This window comes from Lipotes vexillifer, unplaced genomic scaffold, assembly GCF_000442215.2.
Source record: "Lipotes vexillifer unplaced genomic scaffold, Lipotes_vexillifer_v1.1 scaffold751, whole genome shotgun sequence".
NCBI classification, from domain to species: domain Eukaryota; kingdom Metazoa; phylum Chordata; class Mammalia; order Artiodactyla; family Lipotidae; genus Lipotes; species Lipotes vexillifer.
Genome location: NW_006799727.1, coordinates 23,422 through 48,412, shown reverse-complemented (window position 1 = coordinate 48,412; position 24,991 = coordinate 23,422). Strand labels below are relative to the sequence as shown.

Sequence of the window (24,991 nt, the reverse complement as noted above, 5' to 3'; positions counted from 1 at the left end):
AGGAGAGGCAGTAAGAGAAGAAAAGGCTAAAGTAGTAGTAGGAGGAACAGGGATAGCAGTAGTAGTAGTACTAGTAGTAGTAATGAGGGAGGAGGAGAGAGAGGGGGAGGGGGAGGAGCTGGAGGGGGGAGGGAGGGGGAGGCGGAGAAGAAGTAGTGATGTTATCAGGGCAGATTATGCTTAATGCACCTTCTCATTTAATCTCCACAGCTAGGTCTGTCCGTCTGTAATTTTACTGAATGATTTCTTGAATTCAAATGAATACAGTATATTTGCAGAAAAAATACTCACCTTTGACTTGTGAAACAGATTTCTCGGTATGGGTTTGCTAGGATCTGCATGATAAAAATTATCTGTAAGTGGAATAGCTATTCCCATATTAGAGGGAGGCCTGTAGTTTATCTGAAAATGATTAAACAAAGTTAGTGTAAAGTTCATTATTATTTACTAAGTCTTTCATTTAAAAATCTTGATTTTCCAGAAAAGCATTCAAAACAAATATTTCACTTTCAGCTCCTGGTATTTAAGTAAATTTCTCTTTCCCCAGCACTCCCTCAACCCATGGTAATACAACTTGGACCTTGTAAATAAGTGAAAAATGTTTTAGAACCTAAAGTAGCTGTCATAAAGTCAATGCAATAAAGTTTAAACACCTTATAAAGAGGCTTAGTGACATATTTAGTAAATAATTCTTCAAGTTTGGTTATTTTTTTGTCACAAAGAAAATTATAAGTAATAAGTTAACAAAGATATTTTAAAAAGAGTCACAGAGTCTGACAAGGCAAAAATTAAAATTGTTATTATATTGAAATGGGACCTGTAAGATATATCAGCTCAGGATGAGAATGAGTCAATTTAAGGGCAAATGACTGTATATATGGTTAAAGCCCAAGATTATACCACCATAATATAGCATAAAACGTGATATTAATAATGATAAGACTAAGTTACCAAGAAAAATCATTATTTCAGAAAGTTTTCACATTTTAGTCATCATATCCTCAAAATGACATGAGGATTGAAAAATAACTGGGGTGTTTTGAGCATTTCAGGAAAGAAATGCTAAGACCGAATGGCTAGCCGATCATACAAAAGTTATCTATCACTGGTACCCTTCAAATAATCTGCTTAGGTTTCTTACTGGCAAAACTTTGATCATATTAAAACCCTGACTGTCCATGTGAACTCCACTGATCCAGTCTTCCAATGGGATAATTTCACTAGGAATGTGATGCATAGACTTGAGATAACTACAGCTGCTTTTCAACATTGGCACGAATGTTGTAACAAGACACTCAGTCGATGCTCCCCACACAATAAACGCCAGTGAAGTTGAACCCTGGAAATATCCAAATAAGTGAAGGTTATTTAAAGTAACTGTTATCGGCTGAACTGTGCCTGCTTCATATGTTGAAGTCCTAACCTCCAGTATCTCAGAATGTGATTGTATTTGGAGATAAGGCCTTTAAAGAGGCAATTAAGTTAAGATGAGATCATTAGGGTAGGCTCTAATCCAATATGGTGAGTGTCATATAACAACAGGAAATTTGAAAACAGACACACACAGAGGGAAGACCATGTGAAGACACAGGGAGAAGATAGCCATCTGCAGACCAAGGAGAAAGGCCTTAGAAGAAACCAACCCTGCCAATGCCTTGATCTTGGCTTCTAGCCTCTGGAAATGTGAGAAAATAAATTTCTGTTGTTTAAGCCACTCAGTCCATAGTATTTTGTTATGGCAGCCCTGGCAAACTAGCACAGTACCCACGTAAAGAATACAGAAAATGAAAATGAAAAGAAATAGAAAAAGAATGATAATAGGAAATAGAATCATAAGTTTGATCATACGATCTGTTTGAGGATAAATCTTAACAGAAGACATATTCTTTTCCAGGAAGAAATACATTCCAATCTAATTGCCTGTGGGTGACATTTGGAAATGAGCAAGGATCAAGTGTTTATTATTAAATAAACACTATTATTGGATGTAGTTGGATGTAAATCCAACTTAGAATGGCGAGGCTTCCCTCATTCATTGATGAGCATTGACATTTGCTTGGATAATATGAGTAAAATAACTTCCATTGGTATACATTTTGAAAAGAAGATACTCACTTAGCAATCACTGTATTTCACAAAGATATGTTTTTAGTAGAAATTTATGTACAAAAACCATATTTGAACCTTGCATGATATTAAACATTCAACAAAATTTGATAAATTCTGTTTGAAATTTTTAAGTACTTCTTGAAATTAAAAAATGTAGAAAAATACTAATAATTTTACTGATATAGTAGACTCTAGTAGTTTTGCCCCCATCTCTATACTCTGAAAGCCATTAAAAATAATCTATTTTTAATGAATTTTTGCTAAAACTCATTGAACCAGAATCTAAGCAGGGTTCTACTATTAAAGGAAATTTGGGGTGGGTGGCACTAGTTCAATAAGAAATAAGGAAGTAAACAGAAAAATCTAGAATACTGGAGATTCTACAACATAACTGACTCAATGGCTACAATTCCATGGCAGGGGAAGAAAATGGAGTCATACCTACCTTAAACTAAAAGAAACTTAAGAGATTAATAAATAACCACATACTGTGTGACTTTTGTTTGGATCCCAATTCAAACAAACCAACCCTAAACATTTTTTTTTTTTTTTGAGAAAATTGCGGGAATTTGATTATGGACTGGGTTTTATAGGGTACCAACAAAAAATTCGTTTAAAAAATTTCAGGGATGATAATGGCATTCTTGTTATGTGAGAGACGATACACATATTTTTTGGAGATATGTATGGAAGCATATAGGAGTGAAATGACATGATGTCTGCTATTCATTTAAAAGTATGTCAGAATATAAACCAAAAAAAATTAAATAGAGATGATAAAACAGAAGTATCAAAACCTTGACTATTGTCTAATTTGAGAAATACGTATATGGAAATTCTTCTTTTGTCTATATCTGAAAATTTTCATGATAAACAGATTGTAGAATTTGCAGAAAAATATTTATTGACACAAAAGGATTAAACTATATAATTAAGTGGAAGGAGCAAAGTTTTAAAACTGTATATACAATGCTCTCCCAGTTTTAGGGGGAAAAAAGGAAAATACTGTAAATTCATAGTGATTGAGCATTTTCTATGTGCCAGACATTGTTTTAGAATGGCCTACCTGAATTATCACATTTAATTCTCAAAACAATCCTATGAGGTAGGTATTATTAGTATCACTTCCATTTTATAGATGAGGAAACTTAGAGTAAAGTAACTTTCCTAAGCTCACAAAAACAGTACCAGCAGTGAAAACTAACTCAGGTAGTCTTTTCCAGAGCTCACTTTTTAAATCTCTGTGACATACAGCCTTTTCGTAATTCCCCAAATGTTAAAAGTGTTTAGTCATCCTTGATAGGTAGGATCATGCATAATTTTTCCTTCTTTTTCTTAGCTTATATTCTGAATTTTCTATAATCCATAGATATTTTTTAATAATTAAAGAAAAACTTACTTGACGTAAAGTTTTGCTGGCTGCAGAAATTTCCATTCGATAACTATCAGCGTCATCAAAATGGCCTTCAACTTTAACATCCAACAAATTTGGGTTTCCAACGACTACTTTCAGTAGTGGGATTTCAAGTGTTTGAACACCTTTGGAAACAAAGCCAAGAGTGAACATGAAATCATGAAAATTTTAAGCAATTTCATAATGACTGGGTGATCAGAATTCTAGAACACCTACAGAATCTATTTATACAGAGTTAACTTTAACAGTTCTTAGAAAAATTTCACTTTGCAAATATTTTCTCCTAATTTTTTTCACAGAAATATTGCTCCCCTCCACCCCTCATTCCTCAGCCAGATTCTCGAAGGCAGTCACTTGGATAGTCTTGGTCACACTGAGTTGGCTAACTCAGTAGAGAAACCGAGAATACACGCTCAATTTAAAGGGCTGTCAATCAGTTGCTGCCAAGAGAAAAACCCTAGGCGTTTAACACAATACGTCATTAGGCCATTTCCTGACTTCAGGGCCCCTGTTTGCAACCTCTCCATACTCAGAAATTTAATGGAAAGAGAGATTTGGAAGACCATGTAATCTAATTGCCATCTTTACTAATTAGTAAATCAGAGCTGAGTAGTAAATAAGTTGCCTCAAGTCTCAGCTCTAGCAGTTTCCCTTAAACCAAAGTGATCTGGCCAGTGCTTCCTAAGCTATAACTGGGGATTTTGTTAGAATGCCAATTCTGACTTAACAGTTCTGAGGAGGGGGCTGAGATTCCACATCCTGTCCCCTTCATACCGTTATTGAGATATACTGACAAATAAAATTGTATATTTTTAAAGTGTATAATGTGGAGATTTGTTGTACTTATACATTGTGAAATGATTACTACAATTAATACAGCCACCACCTCACATTGTGTGTGTGTGTGTGTGTGTGTGTGTGTGTGTGTGTGTGTGTGTGTTGGGAACACTTAAGATCTACTCTCTTAGCAAATTTCAACTATACAGTACAGTATTATTAACTATAGTTATCGTGCTATGTATTATATCCCCAAGACATTTATTTTATAACTGGAAGTTTGTACTCTTTGACCAACATCTGCCCATTTTCTCCATCCTCCAGCCCCTGGCAACCGGCACTCTATTTCTATGAGTTAGACAATTTTTTTTTTTTTTTTTTAAGATTCCACATATGAGTGAGATCACACACTACTTGTCTTTCTCTGGCTAATTTCACTCAGCATAATGTCTTCCAGGTTCATCCATGTTCTTCATCCTTCTTTTTTATGGCTGTATAGTATTTCTTTGTGTGTATATACCACATTTCTTTATCCATTCATCTGTTGATGGACCCTTACGTTGTTTCCATACCTGGGCTATTGTGAGTAATGCTGCAGTGAAAGTGGGAGTACAGATACCTCTTCAAGATACTGATTTTGATATATACCCAGAAGTGGGATTGCTAGATCATATGGTAGCTCTATTTTTAACATTTTTGAGAAACTTCCACACTATTTTTCACAGTGACTGAACAAATTTATATTCCTACCAAGAGTGCACAAGGGTTCCCTTTACTCCACATCCTCAACAGCACTTAACTATCTCTTGTCTTTTTGATAACAGCCATTCTAACAAGTGTGAGGTGATATCTCATTATAGTTTTGATTTGCATTTCCCTGATGATTAGTGATATTGAATACCTTTCCATATACCTGTTGGCCACTTGCATATCTTTGGGAAAATGTCTATTCAGGTCACTTACACATTTTTAATTGGATTATTTGTTTGTTTGCTACTGAGCTGTATGAGTTCCTTTTATATTATAGATATTAACCCCTTATCAGATATATGGTTTGCAAATATTTTCTCCCAATCTATATGTTGCCTTTTCTTTTTTTTTAACGTTTTTATTGGAGTATAATTGCTTTACAGTGGTGTGTTAGTTTCTGCTTTATAACAAAGTGAATCAGTTATACATATACATATATACCATATCTCTTCCCTCTTGTATCTCCCTCCCTCCCACCTTCCCTATCCTTCTAGCTGGTCACAAAGCACCGACTGCTTCCCACTAGCTATCTATTTTACATTTGGTACTGTTTATATGTCCATATATATACTACCACTCTCTCACTTTGTCCCAGCTTACCCTTCCCCCTCCCTGTGTCCTCAAGTCCATTCTCTAGTAGGTGTGCATCTTTATTCCCGTCTTGCCCCTAGGTCCTTCATGACCATTTTTTTTTTTTTTTAGATTCCATATATATGTGTTAGCATACGGTATTTGTTTTTCTCTTCCTGACTTACTTCACTTTGTATGACAGACTCTAGGTCCAACCACCTCACTACAAATAACTCAATTTCGTTTCTTTTTATGGCTGAGTAATATTCCATTGTATATATGTGCCACATCTTCTTTATCCATTCATCTGTCGATGGACACTTAGTTTGCTTCCATGTCCTGGCTATTGTAAATAGAGCTGCAATGAACATTGTGGTACATGACTCTTTTTGAATATGGTTTTCTCAGGGTATATGCCCAGTCGTGGGATTGCTGGGTTGTATGATAGTTCTATTTTTAGATTTTTAAGGAACCTCCATACTGTTCTCCATAGTGGCTGTATCAATTTACATTCCCACCAACAGTGTATGAGGGTTCCCTTTTCTCCACACCCTCTCCAGCATTTATTGTTTGTAGATTTTTTGATGATGGCCATTCTGACTGATGTGAGATGATACCGCACTGTAGTTTTGATTTGCATTTCCCTAATGATTAATGATGTTGAGAATTCTTTCATGTGTTTGTTGTCAATCTGTATATCTTCTTTGGAGAAATGTCTGTTTAGGTCTTCTGCCCATTTTTGGATTGGGTTGTTTGTTTTTTTTGATATTGAGCTGCATGAGCTGCTTGTATATTTTGGAGATTAATCCTTTGTCAGTTGCTTCATTTGCAAATATTTTCTTCCATTCTGAGGGTTGTCTTTTCATCTTGTTTATGGTTTCCTTTGCTGTGCAAAAGCTTTGAAGTTTCATTAGGTCCCATCTGTTTATTTTTGTTTTTATTCCCATTTCTCTAGGAGGTGGGTCAAAAAGGATCTTGCTGCGATTTATGTCATACAGTGTTCTGCCTATGTTTTCCTCTAAGAGTTTGATAGTGTCTGGCCTTACATTTAGGTCTTCAATCCATTTTGAGTTTATTTTTGTGTATGGTGTTAGGGAGTGTCCTAATTTCATTCTTTTATATGTAGCTGTCCAGTTTTCCCAGCACCACTTATTGAAGATTGCCTTTTCATTTTGTTTTTTGTTTCCTTTGCTGTGCAAAAGTTTTTTAGTTTGATATAGTCCCATTTGTTTACTTTTGCTTTTATTTCCTTTGCTTGTGGTGTCACATCCAAAAAAAATCATTGCCAAGACCAATGTCAAGGGGGCTTTTCCTTCATGTTTTTTTTTTTCTAGGATTTTTATGGTATCAAGTCTTACATTTAAGTCTTTAATCCATTTTGAATTAATTTTTGTGAGTGGTGTAAGATAGGGGTCCAGTTTTATTCTTTTGCACATGGCTGCCCAGTTTTCCCAGCACCATTTATTGAAGAGACTATTCTTTCCCCACTGGCTCCCTTGTCAAAACTTAGTTGACTGTGTATGCATGGGTTTATTTCTGGGATCTCTATTCTGTTCCATTGGTTTATGCGTCTGTTTTTATGCCATTACCATAATGTTTTGGTTAATATAGCTTTGTAATAGAGTTTTAAATTAAGAAGTGTGGTTCCTCCAGCTTTGTTCTTTGTCAACATTGCTTTGGCTACTCAGGATCTTTAATGTGCATACACCACATTAACAGAATGAAAGATAAAAATTATTATCTCAACAGATATAGAAAAACCATTTGACAAAAGTCAACATCCATTCATGAATAAAACTTTCAACAAATTAGGTTTAGAAGGAATGCACTTCAACACAATATAGGCCATATGTGACAAGTCCATAGCTAACATCATACTCATACTTATCATACTCAAGCTTAAAGCTTTTCCTCTAAGATGAAGAACAAGACAAGGATGTTCCCCCTCACCACTTCTATTCAACACAGTGCTGGAAAACTTACCCAGAGCAATTAAGAAAGAAAAAAGGCATCCAAATCAGAAGGGAAGAAGTAAAATTGTGTCTGTTTGCAGATGACAGAATATTATATTTAGAAAACCCTAAAGGCTCTACCAAAACACTGTTAGAATAAAAAGGTTCAGCAAAGCTGCAGAATAAAAAATCAATGCACAAAAATCAGTTATGTTTCTATACACTAGCAATGAACTAGCTGAAAGAGAAATTAAGAAAATGACCCCATTTATAGCACCATCAATAAGAGCAAAATATTAGGAGTAAATTTAACCAAGGAGGTGAAAGACATGTACACTGAAAACTATGACACCAGTGAAAGAAACTGAAGATGACACAAATAAGCTGAAAGACATCTCATGTTCATGAATTGGAAGAATTAATATTGTTAAAATGTCCATACCACCTAAAGCAATCTACAGATTGATTGTAATTCCTATCAAAATTCCATTGGCATTTTTCACAGAAATACAAAAGAAAACCCTAAAATTTGTTTGCAACCACCAAAGACTGTGCATTTCTAACAAGCACCCAAGTGATGCCAATGAAGCTGGTCCAGGAACCACATCTTGAATAGCATGGACTAGGTTTTTCTTCAAAGAGGCAACTGAGTTGATTTGCTGATTATTATTTGTTTCTTCAAACTGAACAAGTTTAAAATATAACAAATTAGTTGTTAAATACAATTAAAGCTACAATAGTTAGAACATTTGGGATTTGTACTGGAATACAGAGAAATAACAAAGGAACAGAATTTTTAAAACCCAGAAATGGTCAAAATAATAGGTAAATTGCATTGTTTTTAAAAATCAGTGAAGAAAAAATACATTATTCAATAAGTGATGTTGGAAAAACTACCTAACCACCTGTAATACACCAAAACAAAATGTAGATAAATTAAATAATTAGGTGGAAAGTTAAAGCCATAAAATTAAAACCCTAAAATTACTTGAAGGAAATATGGACAATTAGTCATATAATCAAAGAGAAAGGATTCTAAGGGTTTCAGGAAAAAGTTTTTTCAGAATATTTAGTTCACAATACTGATGGAAATAGAAATACACGTCTCCAATTTTTTTCAAAGCCTATAATTTTTATTTTTATAAATTGCACTTGGTTATGTTTTTCAAATAAGCTTGTTTTTTTTTTAAATAGTGTTTTGTCCTTTCATTATGGTTCATATGCTTTCTTTTATCTCTTTAAGAGTTTTACATATTTTATACTTTACAATTGTTTTTATAGTGTCTTTCTGATTTTTCCATTAACTCAAGATTAAAACTTTGTTTCCTATGCTTGTTAAGTTTCTCTTACGTTGGGTCATTTCCTTACACGGTTTTAAAATTCTTTCCCTCAATTTATGTTCATGAAGATTGCTTTTTCTGTGGAATTCCATGTTACTTTCTTTATGAAAGTATTTCTACAGAGGGTTTTGTGCTTCCTTATGCTGGGACCCAGGCATTGTAATGATGTCTTAGTTTGGGATTCTTGTATTTGGTGGGTAGTGTCTAGGTGTTACACAGTCTTGGAGTTTGGGTTTTTTACAAGAAATTCTTTGAGTCCCGTGGAGATGACAATCTCCCTACCTCTTTCTTTGAGTTGTTGGGTAGCATATTCCTTATCCTCTCTTCACCCTTCACAATTTGATGGTTCCAGCTTTACTTAATGTTCTCATTTCCAACTTCCTGCCACAAGGTAGAAATGTCTAAAGGTCTACATCTTCTACTAATGCTTGGGCATTAAAATTCATCCCACTGCCTATATGGCCTATATCTGAGCCTCAAAACCTTCCAGGAGCCACATATTAGCTAATTTTTTCGACTTTTGAGTTCCCTTTTCATTTCTGGTGACAGGATTTTCTTTTTTCCTTCCCCTTCCTTCCATATTTTCCCCTCAATTTCTAGCTCAGTGATTTAGTAAAATTTTTTGTTTTATTTCTTTCCAGTATGCCATTTCCCCATCATTTTTAGTAAGCTTTATATTAGTTTTGTAATAAATAAATATCTTGAAAAATGGAGCAAAGTATAGAATTCTATTTAAAAGTCTTTTTTTTTTTTTGGCTTAAAATAAATACTTGAAATGATTATAACAACACCAAGGTAATTATAATGTTTTCTTTTCAGAGGGCAGCAAAAATCTAAACTAAAATCCTGTGTATATTTGGGCTGGTAATTTAAGCGCATTTATAAAATAAGGATTATAATCTAGCCTTTTAGGGTTGTTATAAACATTAAATTTTAAAATGAATAAAAAAATCATTTAATACAGAGCTTTGTATAAGTGCTCAATAATTAGAGCTAATACTGTTATTGGTAGAATGCCACCTACTACAGAAACCAAAGATAAAGGAAATATCAAAGAGTATATTTTATATTCAAGAAAAGCAATAACATTTCCTTTTGATATTTCCCAATAAAAATAAACTTACCTTTTGTATTAGGTATGACTTTAATTTTTAAAGTATGAGATTTTCCCAGATCAATGTATTTCAGGACATTGAGGGATAGTGAATCATCATGTTGTTGAAACCAGTAATTACATGGTTTTGAACGTATGTTCCACGTTCGTCCATCCCTTTGTCCAAAGTTGTATAAGAACCAAGAGCCTTGTAGAAAGGTCATATTGTGGGGTACTGTTTTAGGCATGGTAGCGATAGCCAAAGCATTCTCATTATCTAAAATCCTTGTGATCAGGAAGCTGCTGTAACCGGGAATCACCACAGTCTTTTCTATATCCGAATCTTGAAATGAGGAAGTAACACCTGAAGCTAAAACAGGAATGATTTGGTATAAAATAAAACAGCCAATGTTCTCCAAGTAATACTGGTGGACATAACTGAGGAATACACTAGTTGAGTTTTTAAATTATGGTCTTAACTAGAGGACGCATTTGCCAGATTTCAGGTTATAATTCAAATTATTTTGTAGAAAGTGTATTGCAAATATGCCAAGCACAGTTTTTACTGTGAAACTAGTTCTATAAAATTCTCAGCAGAAAAAAAACACATAGGGCTAAGTAATTATAAGAAATCTGATTTCTTTACCATAGAACTGGTAAGAGCCTTAATAACCCAGAGTCTTTATTGTGATTTTATAAGAGAAGGATAATGTAGCTAGCGTTTTCCCTAGGGCCTAAAGGTCTGCCTATTACATAGCAGATGCTCAATAAATATTTGTTGAATAAATGAATAATTGATTGCTTAAGAAGAGCATGAAGATTTAGAAGAAAAGAGGCTTGAGGGCAGCACCATAAGGAACACCATCATGTAAAAATGGGAAGGAAAAAATAACTCCACAAAGGAGACAAAGAAGAAATGACTGGAGAAAATCCATCAGAGAGGATATGAGGGAAGCCAAAAGATGGCTGTTTGAAGGAGTGGGACGTCATCATTTTTAAATGTTTTTGAAACATGTCAACAATGATACTCACCTCGTTCTGAAAAAATAAGTAGAAGAAGTCAGAAGAGAATCTCATAATTCCCTTTATTATGCACACGTGCTCTAATTTTTCCCATTTCAACAAACCAACAAAAATCCTTTCCTACATTCCCTCCAGCTACCACATCACTTCTCTCCTCCCCTTCATTGTGAAATTCCCTGAAAGGGCTGCCTTTATTCACTATCTTCAATTCCTTGCCTCTCAGAAGTTTATAAACCTAACCCAATCAGACTTTTGTCTACATGACTCCAACCAACAATAGCTTTTATCAAGGTTACCGATGACTTGACACAGATCCATTGGGCACTTTTCTCTCTTCATCTTACCTCACCTCTTGGCAGCATGTAGCACAGCATCATTCCCTCCTTCTTGAAGTACCTTCTTCACTTGGTTTCTGAGACATGCTCTCTCTTAGTTCTTTTCCTAGTAGACCATCTGGTCTTCCTGTTCTCTGACCACTAACTGTTGGACCTCAGACTTTTTCGTTTCTATACCTACACTAGCTTTCCCAGTGATCTCATCTGATCTCATAGCATTAACTATCATATATGCTGACCACTTGATTCCCCCCCCCTTTTTGAGATATAATTGATATATAACATTAGTTTCAGGTGTACAACACAATTCGATATTTGTATATATTGCAAAATAATAACCACAAAAATCTAGCTAACATCCATCACCACACATAGTTACAACTTTTTTTCTCGTGAGAAAAACTTTTAAGATCTACCCTCTTAACAACTTTTAAGTATACAATGCAGTATTAGCTATAGTCACCATGTTTTACATTACATTCCTATGACTTATTTATTTCATAATTACAAGTTTATATCTTTTGATCCCTGCACGGAACCCCCACCTCTGGCAACTACCTATCTATTCTGAGTTTATTTGTTGTTTGCTTGTTTTTAGATTTCACATATAAGTGACGTCATACAGTATTTGTCTTTCTCTGTCTGACTTACCTCACAGTAATGCCCTCAAAATTCATCCATGTTGTTGCAAATGGCAAGATTTCCTCCTTTTTTATGGTTGAATAATATTTTAGTATATATATTAAAGTATATATATATATATATATATATATATATATATATATGAACACACCTATTTTTCTTTATCTTTTTTTTTTTTTTTTTTTTTGCGGTACGCAGGCCTCTCACTGTTGTGGCCTCTCCCGTTGCAGAGCACAGGCTCTGGACGCGCAGGCTCAGCAGCCATGGCTCACGGGCCTAGCCGCTCCGTGGCATGTGGGTTCTTCCTGGAACGGGGCATGAACCCGTGTCCCCTGCATTGGCAGGTGGACTCTCAACCACTGCGCCACCAGGGAAGCCCCCAATTTTCTTTATCCATTCATCTATCAATGGACACAGGTTGCTTCTATATCTTGGCTAATGTAAATAATGCTGCAATGAACAAGGGGGAGTATATATCTTTTCACATTAGCATGCTCATTTTCTGTGGATAAATACTCAGATGTGGAATTGATTGATCATATGGTAGTTCTATTTTTAATTTTTTGAGGAACCTTTACGTTGTCTTCCATAGCGACTGCACCAATTTACATTCCCACCAACAGTGTACAAGGATTCCCTTTTCTACACATCCTCCTCAACAATTTTTATTGCCTTTTTTTAAAATATTTATTTATTTGGTTGCACTGAGTCTTAGTTGCAGCTCCAGGGTTCCTTAGTTGTGGCTCACCAGCTCCTTAGATGTGGCATGGGGGCTCCTTTCTTGTGGCATGCGAACTCGTAGTTGCAGCATGCATGTGGGATCTAGTTTCCTGGCCAGGGATCGAACCTGGGCCCCCTGCATCGGGAGCACAGAGTCTTATCCACTGCACCACCAGGGAAGGTGAAGGTATGTGTACATACCTGCACAAAAGAATGTATATGTTAACATGTTAAGGCCGAATACATACCACCTTATGTATTAAGGTGGATAGGTATGTATTTATTGGCAGTTTGTTAATTGTTTCCTAGGTGTTTTATACTTTCTCTGTTCCTTTCTTCTTTTGCTCTCTTTCTTTGTGATTTGATGATTTTCTCTGGTTATCTGTAGTGGCTTAGATTCCTATTTCTTTTGTGTATCTACTATAGGTTTTTGCTTTGTGGTTACCACTGGGCTTACATAAAACAACTTATATTTATAATAGTCTATTTTAAGTTGATAACAACTTAAGTTTGAATGCATTCTAGGGCTCTACATTTCTATCCCCCCCAATTTATGTTTTTGATATCACAATTTACATATTTTTATCTTGTATATCCATTAACTAATCATTGTAGTTAGTTTTTTTACTACCTTTGTCTTTAACTTTCATTCTAGCTTTATAAGTGATTAACTACCACATTTACAACATAAGATTATTCTAAATTTTACTATATATTTGCCTTTACCAGTGAAATTTATACTTTCACACATTTTCCTATTACTGATTAGGTCTCTTTTGTTTCACCTTAAAGAAATTCCTGTAACATTTCATGTAAAGCCAGTCTAGGATGATGAACTCATTTGGTTTTTGCTTGTCTGGAAAACTCTTTATCTCTCCTTCAATTCTCCATGACAACGTGGCTGGTAGATAGATATACTTGGTTGGCAATTTTTTTCTTTCAGCACCTTGACTATATCATGTCATTCCCTTCTGATGTGCAAAGTTTCAGTTGAAAAATCTGCTGATAGTCTTATGGGGGGGGTTCTACTGGGTAACGAGTTATTTTTCTCTTGCCACTTTTAAGATTCTCTTCTTGTCTTTAACTTTTGACACTTTAATTATAATGTGTCTTGGTGTGGGTCTTCCTGAGTTCATCTTATTTGGAACTCTGTAGGCTTCCTGGATTTGGATGTCTGTTTCTTTCCCCAGGTTACAGAAGTTTTCAGCCATTGTTTGTTCAAATAATTTTTCTGCTCCTTTCTCTCTCTCTTCTCCTTCTGACTGCTCAAATGTATTTCTCCAGTCCAGAGGTCTTTCCTGAACTCCAGACTTGTCTTTCTATATATCGACCTTATTTCTCCACTTGGATGAGTAACAGACATCTTACATTTAATAGGATCTCTCACCTGATTATTGCAATAGCCTCTTAACTGATTTCTCTGCTTTCCTTATTGCCCTCTCTCTGTCACACGCCCAGTCTGTTCTCAACAGAGCAGCTAGTTCAATCATGTCACTTTCTGCTCAAAACACTCCAAAGCCTTGCCATTTACTCAGAATAAAACCCAAATCCTTATAACAAACTATACTAACTTTTGCTATGTATCTATCATATAATCCTTTGAAATAGAAATATGCTACATGAAAGTGATTCAAAATTATTTCATTATGTAGGGTAAAGTCTGGACTTCTTGACTTTTCTCACTGTTCCTGAGCACTGTTAAAGACAAAATAACATCATATTATAGAAATAAATGATAGGTGTTACTATTGATGAAATAACAATGAAGTGATAGCTAGGTTTCATTATATTAGAAATAAAGAATTCCTCCAGGGATCTAAGTATATGTAGACTTCTGTAGATTACCAATTGGACTAAATTTTGAAATCTATTGTTCTATAAAAGAGCATTAACACTTTTCCCAAAAGATAATTTCTCATTTTCCCCAGCCATCAGAGAGATATATTACTACACTTACTTTGTAATTGAAGACTAAGCTTATAGGAGAAATTTCCAGCTTGATTAATGGAAAGGGAACTAGACAAACAAGAGCTTTCATGCACTTCCTCTATTCCAAAAGGGTCTATAATTTCCGCAAGAACTGATGACAAAAATCCTTTAGGAGTGTTATGTTGCAATATCTTTCTTATGTAAGCTGTTCCAGTTTTCCTAAAAGCAAACCAACAAACATCATGCAACTTGGGTAAAATAGTGGCTTAAATTAGCAAGTTCATAAACATATAATTTATAAATAAAATTTACCACAAATGGCTAACAAATGAATATTTGAGTAACATTTGTTCAACCTCATTAGTAATCAATGAAATGTCAATTACAGCAATGGGATATGATTTTTCACCTATCAAATTAGGAAAGGTTTTTAAAAGACAGTGTTTAATAGTGGTATGAATTTAGTGGAGATAGGCACTAATGGGATTGTAAACTGGTACAAGATTCCTAGAAAGCAATTTGACATTATGCATTAAGAGCCCTAATATTATTTTTTTCACACTCTGATTCCATAAATCTACTGATAGGTCTCTATCCTAAGGAAAGAACTTGAAACAGAGGGGGAGGGGGAGAAAAGCTTTCCATACAAAGATGTTCATCACAGCATTATGATAAAAGCTAGAAATAAAAACGCCAACAATAGGAAAATTAAGTAAATGATAATACCTGATCTACCTAGGCAAACTACATCTATTAAAATGCTACTTACAAAGAGTTTTTAATTACCTAAGGAAAGTGGTCACGTTATAATGTCAAAACGAAAGAAGCACAGTGAAGAATGTTGAAATGCCTGCTGAAAAGGACTAATCAGTAATTCATCAAGGTGTTAACAGTCATGATTTCAATTGTCTTCTTTATATTTGCCTGTCTTTTAGGAAATTTCTACAATGAGCATGTACTTTATAATCAAGAAAAACCATCTATTTTTAAAATGTTAAGCTAAGATATCCATGTGCAAAAAATAAATCTACACAGAGACCTTACACCCTTTTCGCAAACAATTTAACTCAAAATAAATTACAGACTTAAACATAAAATGCAAAACTCTAAAACTCCTAGAAGAGAACATAGGAGAAAACCTAGATGAACTTGGGTATGGCGATGACTTTTCAGATACAACGCTAAGGACACAATCCATGAAAGAAAAAAATTGACAAGCCATACTTTATTAAATTAAAAACTTCTGCTCTGTGAAAGACACTGTCAAGAGAATTAGAAGACAAGCCATAGACTGGGAGAAAATAGTTGTGAAAAACATATCTGACAAAGGACTGTTATCCAAAATAAACTGTAGGGTAGGAATAAAACCTCTTTTTCCTCTACCCTCCTAGGTTCTGTGCCTGGGACCCTAGAAATTAAACCGATGAAAGCCAGATTAACAATAAAAAATGAGCACTTTATTAATGTGTGTCATGCTTACACAGGGGAGACACCTCAGTGATGAGTAACTCAAAGGGGTGGTTAGAATCTGGAGCTTGTCTAGCATCTCAATAAAGAACAATAAATTTGTGGAGAAGTGACAAGACAAAGAAAAAGGGGCTAAGGCTTTTAGGGGTGGCAAACAGTGAAAAAGTAAATCTATGGGAGAAACTACTGGAAGATAAGAGTTGTTTCTAGTAATGCTTGTTATGCAGATTCCTCTCAGTGTCTCTGAACTGGTAAGAGTCTCCAGTTGTCTCTGGTGATTAGGAATCATCCTGCCTTTCTTGGTAGAGAGGTGGAGGGCAAGGGATTTTTTCATATGTCTGCTTCTTCTTAATTGCCTTAGGCTAAAAATAATCTTTATGCCAAAGTGGTATATTTTGGATTGCCATATGCCAATCCCCTACAATACAAACAACTCTTAAAACTCAACAGTAAGGAAAGAAACAGCCCAGTTTAAAAGTGGGCAAAAGGTCTAAATAGACACCTCACTGAAGAAAACATGCAGATGGCAAATAAACATATGAAAAGATGCTTATATGCATCATATATCATCGGGAAATGCAAATTAAAACAACAACAAGATACCACTATACGCTTATTAGAGTGGCAAAAGTCCAAAATATTGACAGCACCAAATATTGGCGAGGATGTAGAGCAACAGGAACTCTCATTTATTGCTGGTGGGAATGCAAAATGGTACAGCCACTTTGAAAGCCACTTACCATATGATCCAGCAATCAAATTCCTTTGTATCTATTCAAATGAGTTAAACACAAAACCTGAACAAGGATGTTTATGGCACCATTATTCAAAATTGCCCAAGCAACCAAGATGTCCTTCAGTAGGTGAATGGATAAAAAAACTGTGGTACATCCAGACAATGGAATGTCATTCAGTGGTAAACAGAAATGAGTTATCAAGTCATGAAAAGATATGAAGGAAGCTGAAATGCATATTACTAAGTGAAAGAAGCCAATCTGAAAAGCTACACCCTGTGTGATTCCAACTGTATGACATTCTGAAAAAGGCAAAACTATGGAGACAGTATAGACGTCAGGGGTTAGTGGGGATGGATGGATGAATAGGCAGAGCAGAGAGGACTTTTAGGGCAGTGAAAGTATTCCGTATGATATTAATAGTATAAGGTGGATACGTGTCATTACATAATTGTCAAAAGCCATAGTATGTACAACACCAAGAGTGAACCCTAATGTAAACTATGGGCTTCAGGTGACTGATGATGTGTCAATACAGGTTCATGGATTGTAACAAATGTACCTACATTATATTATAGCATAGTGTCCTACACTATGGCGTAGGACATCAATAGTGAGGGAGGTATGTGTGGAGAGGGGGTATATGGGAACTCTACTTTCTGATCAGTTTCGCTGTGATCCTAAAACTGCTCTTAAAAACTAAAGTTTATTACCGTAATTTAAAAAAATTAACCTCTTTGTATCTGAAGTCATTGACCAATAGCCAGGCTATTACTGAACCTGTCTTCCCACTTCTCCCACCACTGGCGAGGTAAATGAGCCTCTTGTACTCAAGTGTCTAGCATGGCTTTTGGGGGTAATCAAGCTCCAGTCTTCCAGGAGAGGTAAGAAGTCAGCTTTTAAAGGAGGGAATGGGGTTTGGGCAATGAAGGATGGGCTTAAAATTAGGAGTCAGGGAGTTCCTGAGGTGGAGAGGAATATCGGTTGAGGGGGGGAAAACACTGCAAAAAGACAACCACCATCAAACTTAACTGCCTGTAATGCTAAGCTCCCATTCCAGTACCCATGCTGTTTCCCCAGCCCACTGCCCTCACCCCATGCCAGTGAAGCTGCTTTAATCAAGGTTACTACAGCCTGGAATGTTGCCACATCCAAAGGTCACTTCACTTCTTTGTTCTTATTTCACTCAGTCTCTCAGCCGCATGGGTCACAGTGGTCCACTCCATACTTTCCAAAACACCCACCTCCCTTGGCTTATAGGATCCCATATTTCCCTGGTTTCTCTCCTATCTCACTGGCTGCTCCATCTTGGTTTTCTTGGCTGGGGCCTCCTCTTCTGCCTAATCTCTCTTCCTGGAGTGCCCGAGGCCTTTTCTTCTCTACAGACATCCATTTATACAGGAACAACTGCAAAATGAAGAGCTCCTGCTCTGACTTTGTGTGCTAAGCATTAGTACATCCGTGCAACGGCCAGCTTCACATCTTCACTTGGGTACATAACAGGCATTTCAAAATTAATATTTCTAATATGGAACTCTCACTCACCCTGACTAACTCTGCATTCCTCATCTCATAAAATGACAGCATGATCTACCTAGCTGCAAACCAAAAACCTAAATAGTTCTTTTCTTTTTTGCCTTACGCGGGCCTCTCCCGCCGTGGAGCACAGGCTCCAGATGCGCAGGCCCAGCGGCCACGGCTCACGGGCCCAGCCGCTCCGCGGCACACAGGATCCCCTCGGACCGGGGCACAAATCCGCGTCCCCTGCATTGGCAGGCGGACTCCCAACCACTGTGCCACCAGGGAATACCCCTAAATAGTTCTTGATTGCTCCCTTGCTGATACCCATACCAGGCAATCTGTCATCAAATCCTGTCTTTTCTCAAGTGCACCTGCTTCAACTGCCTTCATTTCTCACCTGTATTACCTCAATAGCTTTCCAAGGGGCCTGGAAACTTTGGCTTCTCATTCTGTCCTATACTTTTCACAGCAGAGTGACCTTTTCGAAAATAAAAATAATTTCACTCTCCTATGTAAAACTCTCCAATGGCTTCCCCTGGCACCAAGAATAACACGTAAACTCCTCATGCAGCCTACGATGCCTTATATGGTCTGGCACTTACCTACCCCCTAGCTCACCTTCCACCACACCATCTTACTCTGCACCATCCACACCAGCCTCCTTCCTGTTTATTAAATACACCCACGTATTTTCTTGCCTGACTGCATTTACACTTGCAATTTCTTTTGCCTGGAAAGCTCTTCGCTCTTTGTTCTCAGCTGTTTGCTTATCCTTTTCACTCCCTCTGTCACCATGTTTACTTTCTTCATAGCATGTATTAGATCTAAAACTATTTTGTTTCTTGCTTACCTGTTTATCATCTGTCTCTGTTCATTAGAATGTCACCTCCATGCGGGCAAGGACCTTGTCTATCTTATTCACCACTATATTCCCGGTCTTAGCGTAAGACTTGATGTGAAACAGTCACTCAATAATATTCATGGAATTCACAAATAGCTTTACCAAAAACTTTGTGTAAATGTTGACGATGTTTTCTTTCTGAGCAGTTTAGTAAAATTATTGACATTAAGTTATCACTTTTAGGATCTTGTGGAAATTCTTAAAAACAATTGAACTTGTTATGAAATGAGAGAAGTTCCTTCTCAATACTTAACCATTTGTGGAACGACTACACTTCCCATTATCAAGCAGATACAGTTTTTTTTTTTTATCTGTGAGTATATAATCAACTCCCACTGTGGAAAGGATTTTGATTCAGTATCCAACATCTCGTAGGTAGTGCCCCCCAAATCCAAAATCCTTGCTAATGTTCTGAATCCCTTGTGTTCCATCATTGAATCTTTCTTTAAACCATTTTTAACCATTGTAGTATAGTTAATTTACAATGTTGTGTTAATTTCAGGGGTACAGCAAAGTAATTCAGTTTTATATATATATATATTTTTTTCAGATTCTTTTCCATCACAGATTATTACAAGATATTGAATATAGTTTCCTGTGCTATACAGTAGGTTCTTGTTGTTTGTCTGTTTCCATCATCTAGCCTTAGTTCCTCTTATTCCTCAAATTCTCTTTTGAATTCCAAGAGGCTGTTTGTCATTTCCGCACTGCATGATTCCTCACCCAACAGTCTGTCTACCACAAGTACCTGTCTTCTTAAGCACAATACGAGAACCTCAGAGTCCCTCACAATAATAAGACAAGATGTGGCTGGATGTGGCACACAGAAGACAAGCATAGATGTGTTTTATAAAGCAAAGAGCCAGGCAATAGAGTGAAGGAAAGGAAATTACTCTGGATCCATTGCCCTGTTGAGTCTACCTCCCAAATATCTCTCAAATCAATCCATTCCTCTCCATTTCTACTATCAACATCTTAGACTGAAACATGAAAAATTTTAGCCTATACTATTGCAAAATCCTTCTAACTGATCTCAGTGCATCCACAGTTGTTACCCTCTACTTCCTTCTCCCCATCCCAGCAGAGTGGTATTCTAAACAAAAGCTAGGCCATTTGAGATAAATGGGAGTTTATGAGTTTAAAGAAGGCAGGAGTAATGGTGTGCTGTGCATTTCATCTCTCATCTCCATTCTGCCCAACATGGAGAAGAAGAAAGGGATGCTCCTCATGATATGTCAAGAAGGGCTTCCAGGGGACCACTTTATAACTTGAAATATGCCTTCTGAGGTTTGAGGGACATAGGGACCACAGTTGGACTTATCCTGAGAAATATAAGAAGTGGAGACAATCAATCAGACACCTAGAGTTTAAAGTTACATATGTGGTGGGAAAGGGAGAAAAATGTCAATACATTTTAGACTTTAAGTTAACACACGTGAAAATCTTAGATAACACTAAAAAAAAAGAAAGGAGTATGAAAGTCCCAATCCAGTAAAAGAAAATAAAATGGAAGAAGGGAAAAAACGAACCTTAAAGTGAGGTAAACAAAGAGAACAAAAAAGGAAATATAAAAAAAAGTAGGACAAATAGCACAAAAGATGTTACGAATAAATTCAAATACATTGGGTTGGCCAAAAAGTTCATTCGGGTGTTTCCATAACTCTCCAATTAAAAGACAGAGATTAGCTAAAAAAAAGCCCACAAAACCTATATATGTTTTTTATGAGAGATACATAAGGAAGTTGGCAGTAAAAGGATCAAAATCATATACTAGACAAATATTACCCAAAGAAGGCCAGTGCAACTATATGAATAACAGATTAAAAATAACAAAAAAAACAAAAATAAAACAAAAACCATGGTAACAACAAAAAGATAATCTGATTAAAAAGTGAGCAAAGGACTTAATTAGACATTTCTACAAAGAAGATATACAGATGGCCAATAAGCACATTAAAAGATGCTCAACATCACTAATAATTAGAGAAATGGAAATCAAAACCACAAGATATCATTAGAATGGCTATTATAAAATAAAAAAATAGAGAATAACAAATGTTGGCAAAGATGTGGAGAAATTAGAACCCTTGTACATTGTTGTTGGGAATACAAAATGGTGCAGCTGCTGTGGAAAATGGTATGAAGTTTCCTCAAAATATTAAACATAGAATTACCATATGATATATCAATTCCACTTCTTGGTATACCCAAAATAACTGAAAGTATGGTCTCGGAGAGATAGCTGTACACCCATGTTCACAGAGACATTATTCAGAATAGCCAAAAAGTGGAAGCAACCCACGCCCATCAATAGAGGAGTGGATAAGCAAAATGTGGCGTATGCATAAAACAGAATATTATTGTCTTAAAAATGAAGGAAATTCTGTCACATGCTATAACATGGATGAACTTTAAAGACAGTATGCTAATTGAAATAAGCCAGTCTCAAAAGATATATACTGTATGACTCCACCTGTGTAACTGATCTAGGTGTATCCACAATTGTTCATAGTCAAATTCACAGAGACAGAAAGTAGAACAGAGGTTGTCAGAGGCTGTGGGGAGAGGGGAATGGGGAATGAACTGTTTAGTGGGCACAGTTTCAGTTGGGGAAGATAAGATAATTCTGGAGATGGATAGTGGCAATGGTTGCACAACCATGTGAATATACTTAATGTCACAGAACTGCACTCTTAAAAATGGTTAAAATGGTAAATTTTATGTTATGTATATTTTACTACAACCAAAGTACTATAATGCAAAAAAGCATTATAAATATAAAAATAATAATTAAATACCAATAAAATGTTCAACTCATCAAGAAGATGTAACAATTCTAAACTTATATGTATCTAATAACAGCCTCAAAATATATAAGGCAAAATTGACAGAACTACAAAAGAAACTGACAAATTCAGTTATCACATCAGAAAATTTTAACATAACTCAATAATTGATAGGTCACACAGAAAAAAAATCAGTAAGGATACAGAAGATTGAAAAATCACAATTAACAAGATTAATCTAACAAATAAATATTAACATTGCACTCAACAATGTATGAAATGTATAAACATAGATAATACACAATGACCAAGATAGGTTTATTCCATGACTTCAAGTCTGGTTCAGCATTAAATCCATAATATAATTTACAACATTAAGTAAAAAGTTAAAGGAAAAAAATCTATAGATAAGCTCAATAGATATAGAAGAAACATTTAAAAACAAAAATAAAACACCTCTTAAAAGATAACTGTCTATAAATGATAACTGTCTATAACTGTCTATAAATGAAAAAGAGTTTTAAAAATTTATGGAAAGGATAATCCATGATGGTGAAATGTTTAAAACATTCTTTTAAAAGTCAGGAACAAGGAAGCCCACTGTTATGGTCTGAATGTCTGTATCCCTCTAAAATTCCTATGTTGAAAACCTAAAGCCCAAAGTGATGGTATTCAGAGGTGAGGCTTTTGGGAGATGATTTACGTCATGAGTGTGAAGGCTTTGTGAATCAGTTTACTACTCTTATAAAAGGGACTCCAGAGCAATCCCCTGCCCCCTTCAACTATGCGAGGACAGGGCAAGAAGTTGGCAGTCTACAACCAGAAGAGAGCCTGCACAGAACCCAAACATGCTGGCACCCTAATCTTAGACTTCCAGTCTTCAGAACTATGAGAAATACATTTCTGTTGTTTATAAGCCACCCAGTCTTTGATATTTGATTATAGCAGCCTGAACGGACTGACACCCACTATCTTCATTTCTATTTAATGAGCTCCTGGATACTGTGACAGAAAAGAAAATGTATAATATGCTAAGAAATGTTAAAGAAACAAATTATTTGCAGGTGATGTGATTATCTGCTTAGAAAAATGTTTACCTCTACTCAGAAAATCCAAAAGAATATATAGAAAAAGTACGGGAATCATCAAAAGAACGTAGCAAATTTGAAACATTTAAGATTGCTGCACAAGGGCTTCCCTGGAGACACAGTGGTTGAGAATCCGCCTGCCAATGCAGGGGACACGGGTTTGAGCCCTGGTCCGGGAAGATACCACATGCCACGGAGCAACTAAGCCTGTGCGCCACACCTACTGAGCCTGTGCTCTAGAGCCCGTGAGCCACAACTACTGAGCCCGCGTGCTGCAACTACTGAAGCCCACATGCCTAAAGCCCGTGCTCTGCAACAAGAGAAGCCACCACAATGAGAAGCCCGCGCACCACAGTGAAGAGTTCCCCGGCTCACCGCAACCAGAGAAAGCCCGTGCGCAGCAACAAAGACCCAACACAGCCAAAAATAAATGAACAAAATAATTAAAAAAAAAAAAGATTGTTACACAAAAGTCAGTTACAAGACATCTGCTTTTGCTTTCAACGCAGAAAGAAGCAACCCAACAAGAAACAAAACAGATAAATCACTAAGTCATCATTTTCCTTAAGCCATCAGTAACTAAAGTCACAAGATAACCAACTAACCTGAAATCCAAGGGAATAAGCCATTCTGAGGAGAATCTGAACACAGGAACAGTCTCACTTATGGAAGAGCATGAGAGGGAGAAACAGTGCTGGCCACAAAAGAAGCAAGTAAGAAATAGCTAAAATTGTAAAAAACTGTCAAAGGCCAAGTATGTGCTGGTATGTGAGTCTGGAAATGCTGGGGCACCTTTCAAAACGGAGTCTGCACTCACTTGCAAGCCCCTTCCCATGGGTTTCCCTGGACGCTCAGGAGAAAGACTGGGGCAGGGAATAGACCAGACAGTCCCTGCTGGTGGTACAGGCATCAAGGGAGTGCAGGAGAGGTCACTGTGGGGAGTGGGTGGAGAGGATGGGAGCAAGCATCACTCGCTTCCCTGAACCTTCTTTCATAAGCAAAAGCCTTAAGCTACAGGAGGTTGGGCATTCAACAGTTGCACACAGGCCTCAAAAGAGGTGATCCATGCTGGGGGGAAGTGCTTGGAGGGTGCTGGCACTGAAGCCCTGGCTCCCTCCCTCCCTCTTATCCCCTACACAGCAGAAGCTTGAAGCTACTGAGAGAGAGGAAGCAAAGCCACCCATCACTGGGGCACAGGCAAAGACACATTATGGATAAGGGAAGCTAAAATAATAACTCTCTATCCTTATGGAGAGTCAGGGAGCTGTCTTGGGCCTAAAATTCTAGGAGAACAAATAGAGCTATCCTGCTGCAAGAAGAATCAGGAATCTCCACCTAAGATCTAACTGCAGGTACAAGGCAGAATTTGGCTGCAAGAGGTAATTTTTATTAACAGGTTGTTGTGCTTTTTTTTCTTAATGGAACTTGACAAGCTGAATCTAACATTTAAATGCAAGAGCAAAGGCCAAGAAAATCCAAGACGGGGTGCTAGTCATAGGAGTTACCTGGTTAGAGAAATGTTGTCATTGTGATCTAGGGAAGGGCAAATACAGTAATGAAGGAGAAGAGAGATGGATGTACATGTGGAACTAGGATATATCACAGGGGTGACACTGCAGATCAGGGGGAAAGATGGGTCTTGTTTGCACAATTGGTTATCTATATATATAAAAAAAGAAAGAAATCAGATTCCCACTTCATACTACACTCAACATCAATTCTAGACAGATTAAAAACTTAAAAATACAAAGCAAAAGTTAAAAGCTACAAGACAAAATAGGAGAATAGCTAAATAGATTATATATATATATATTTATATATATATATATATATGTTTTTT

The 24,991-nt window shown here is 36.3% G+C and overlaps 1 protein-coding gene across 1 annotated transcript in view; it reads right to left on the bottom strand.

Moving 5' to 3' along the window:
• Positions 1-24,991, bottom strand: part of CATSPERB (catsper channel auxiliary subunit beta) — a 67,049-nt gene that overhangs the window by 19,235 nt on the left and 22,823 nt on the right. Inside the window, exons 5-9 of the mRNA XM_007471901.1 lie at positions 14,683-14,873; positions 10,037-10,369; positions 3,509-3,648; positions 1,142-1,339; positions 292-402 (exon numbers count right to left, since the gene is read on the bottom strand). Coding sequence (XP_007471963.1) covers positions 292-402; positions 1,142-1,339; positions 3,509-3,648; positions 10,037-10,369; positions 14,683-14,873 — 973 coding nt within the window. The remainder of the gene's footprint in view (positions 1-291; positions 403-1,141; positions 1,340-3,508; positions 3,649-10,036; positions 10,370-14,682; positions 14,874-24,991) is intronic.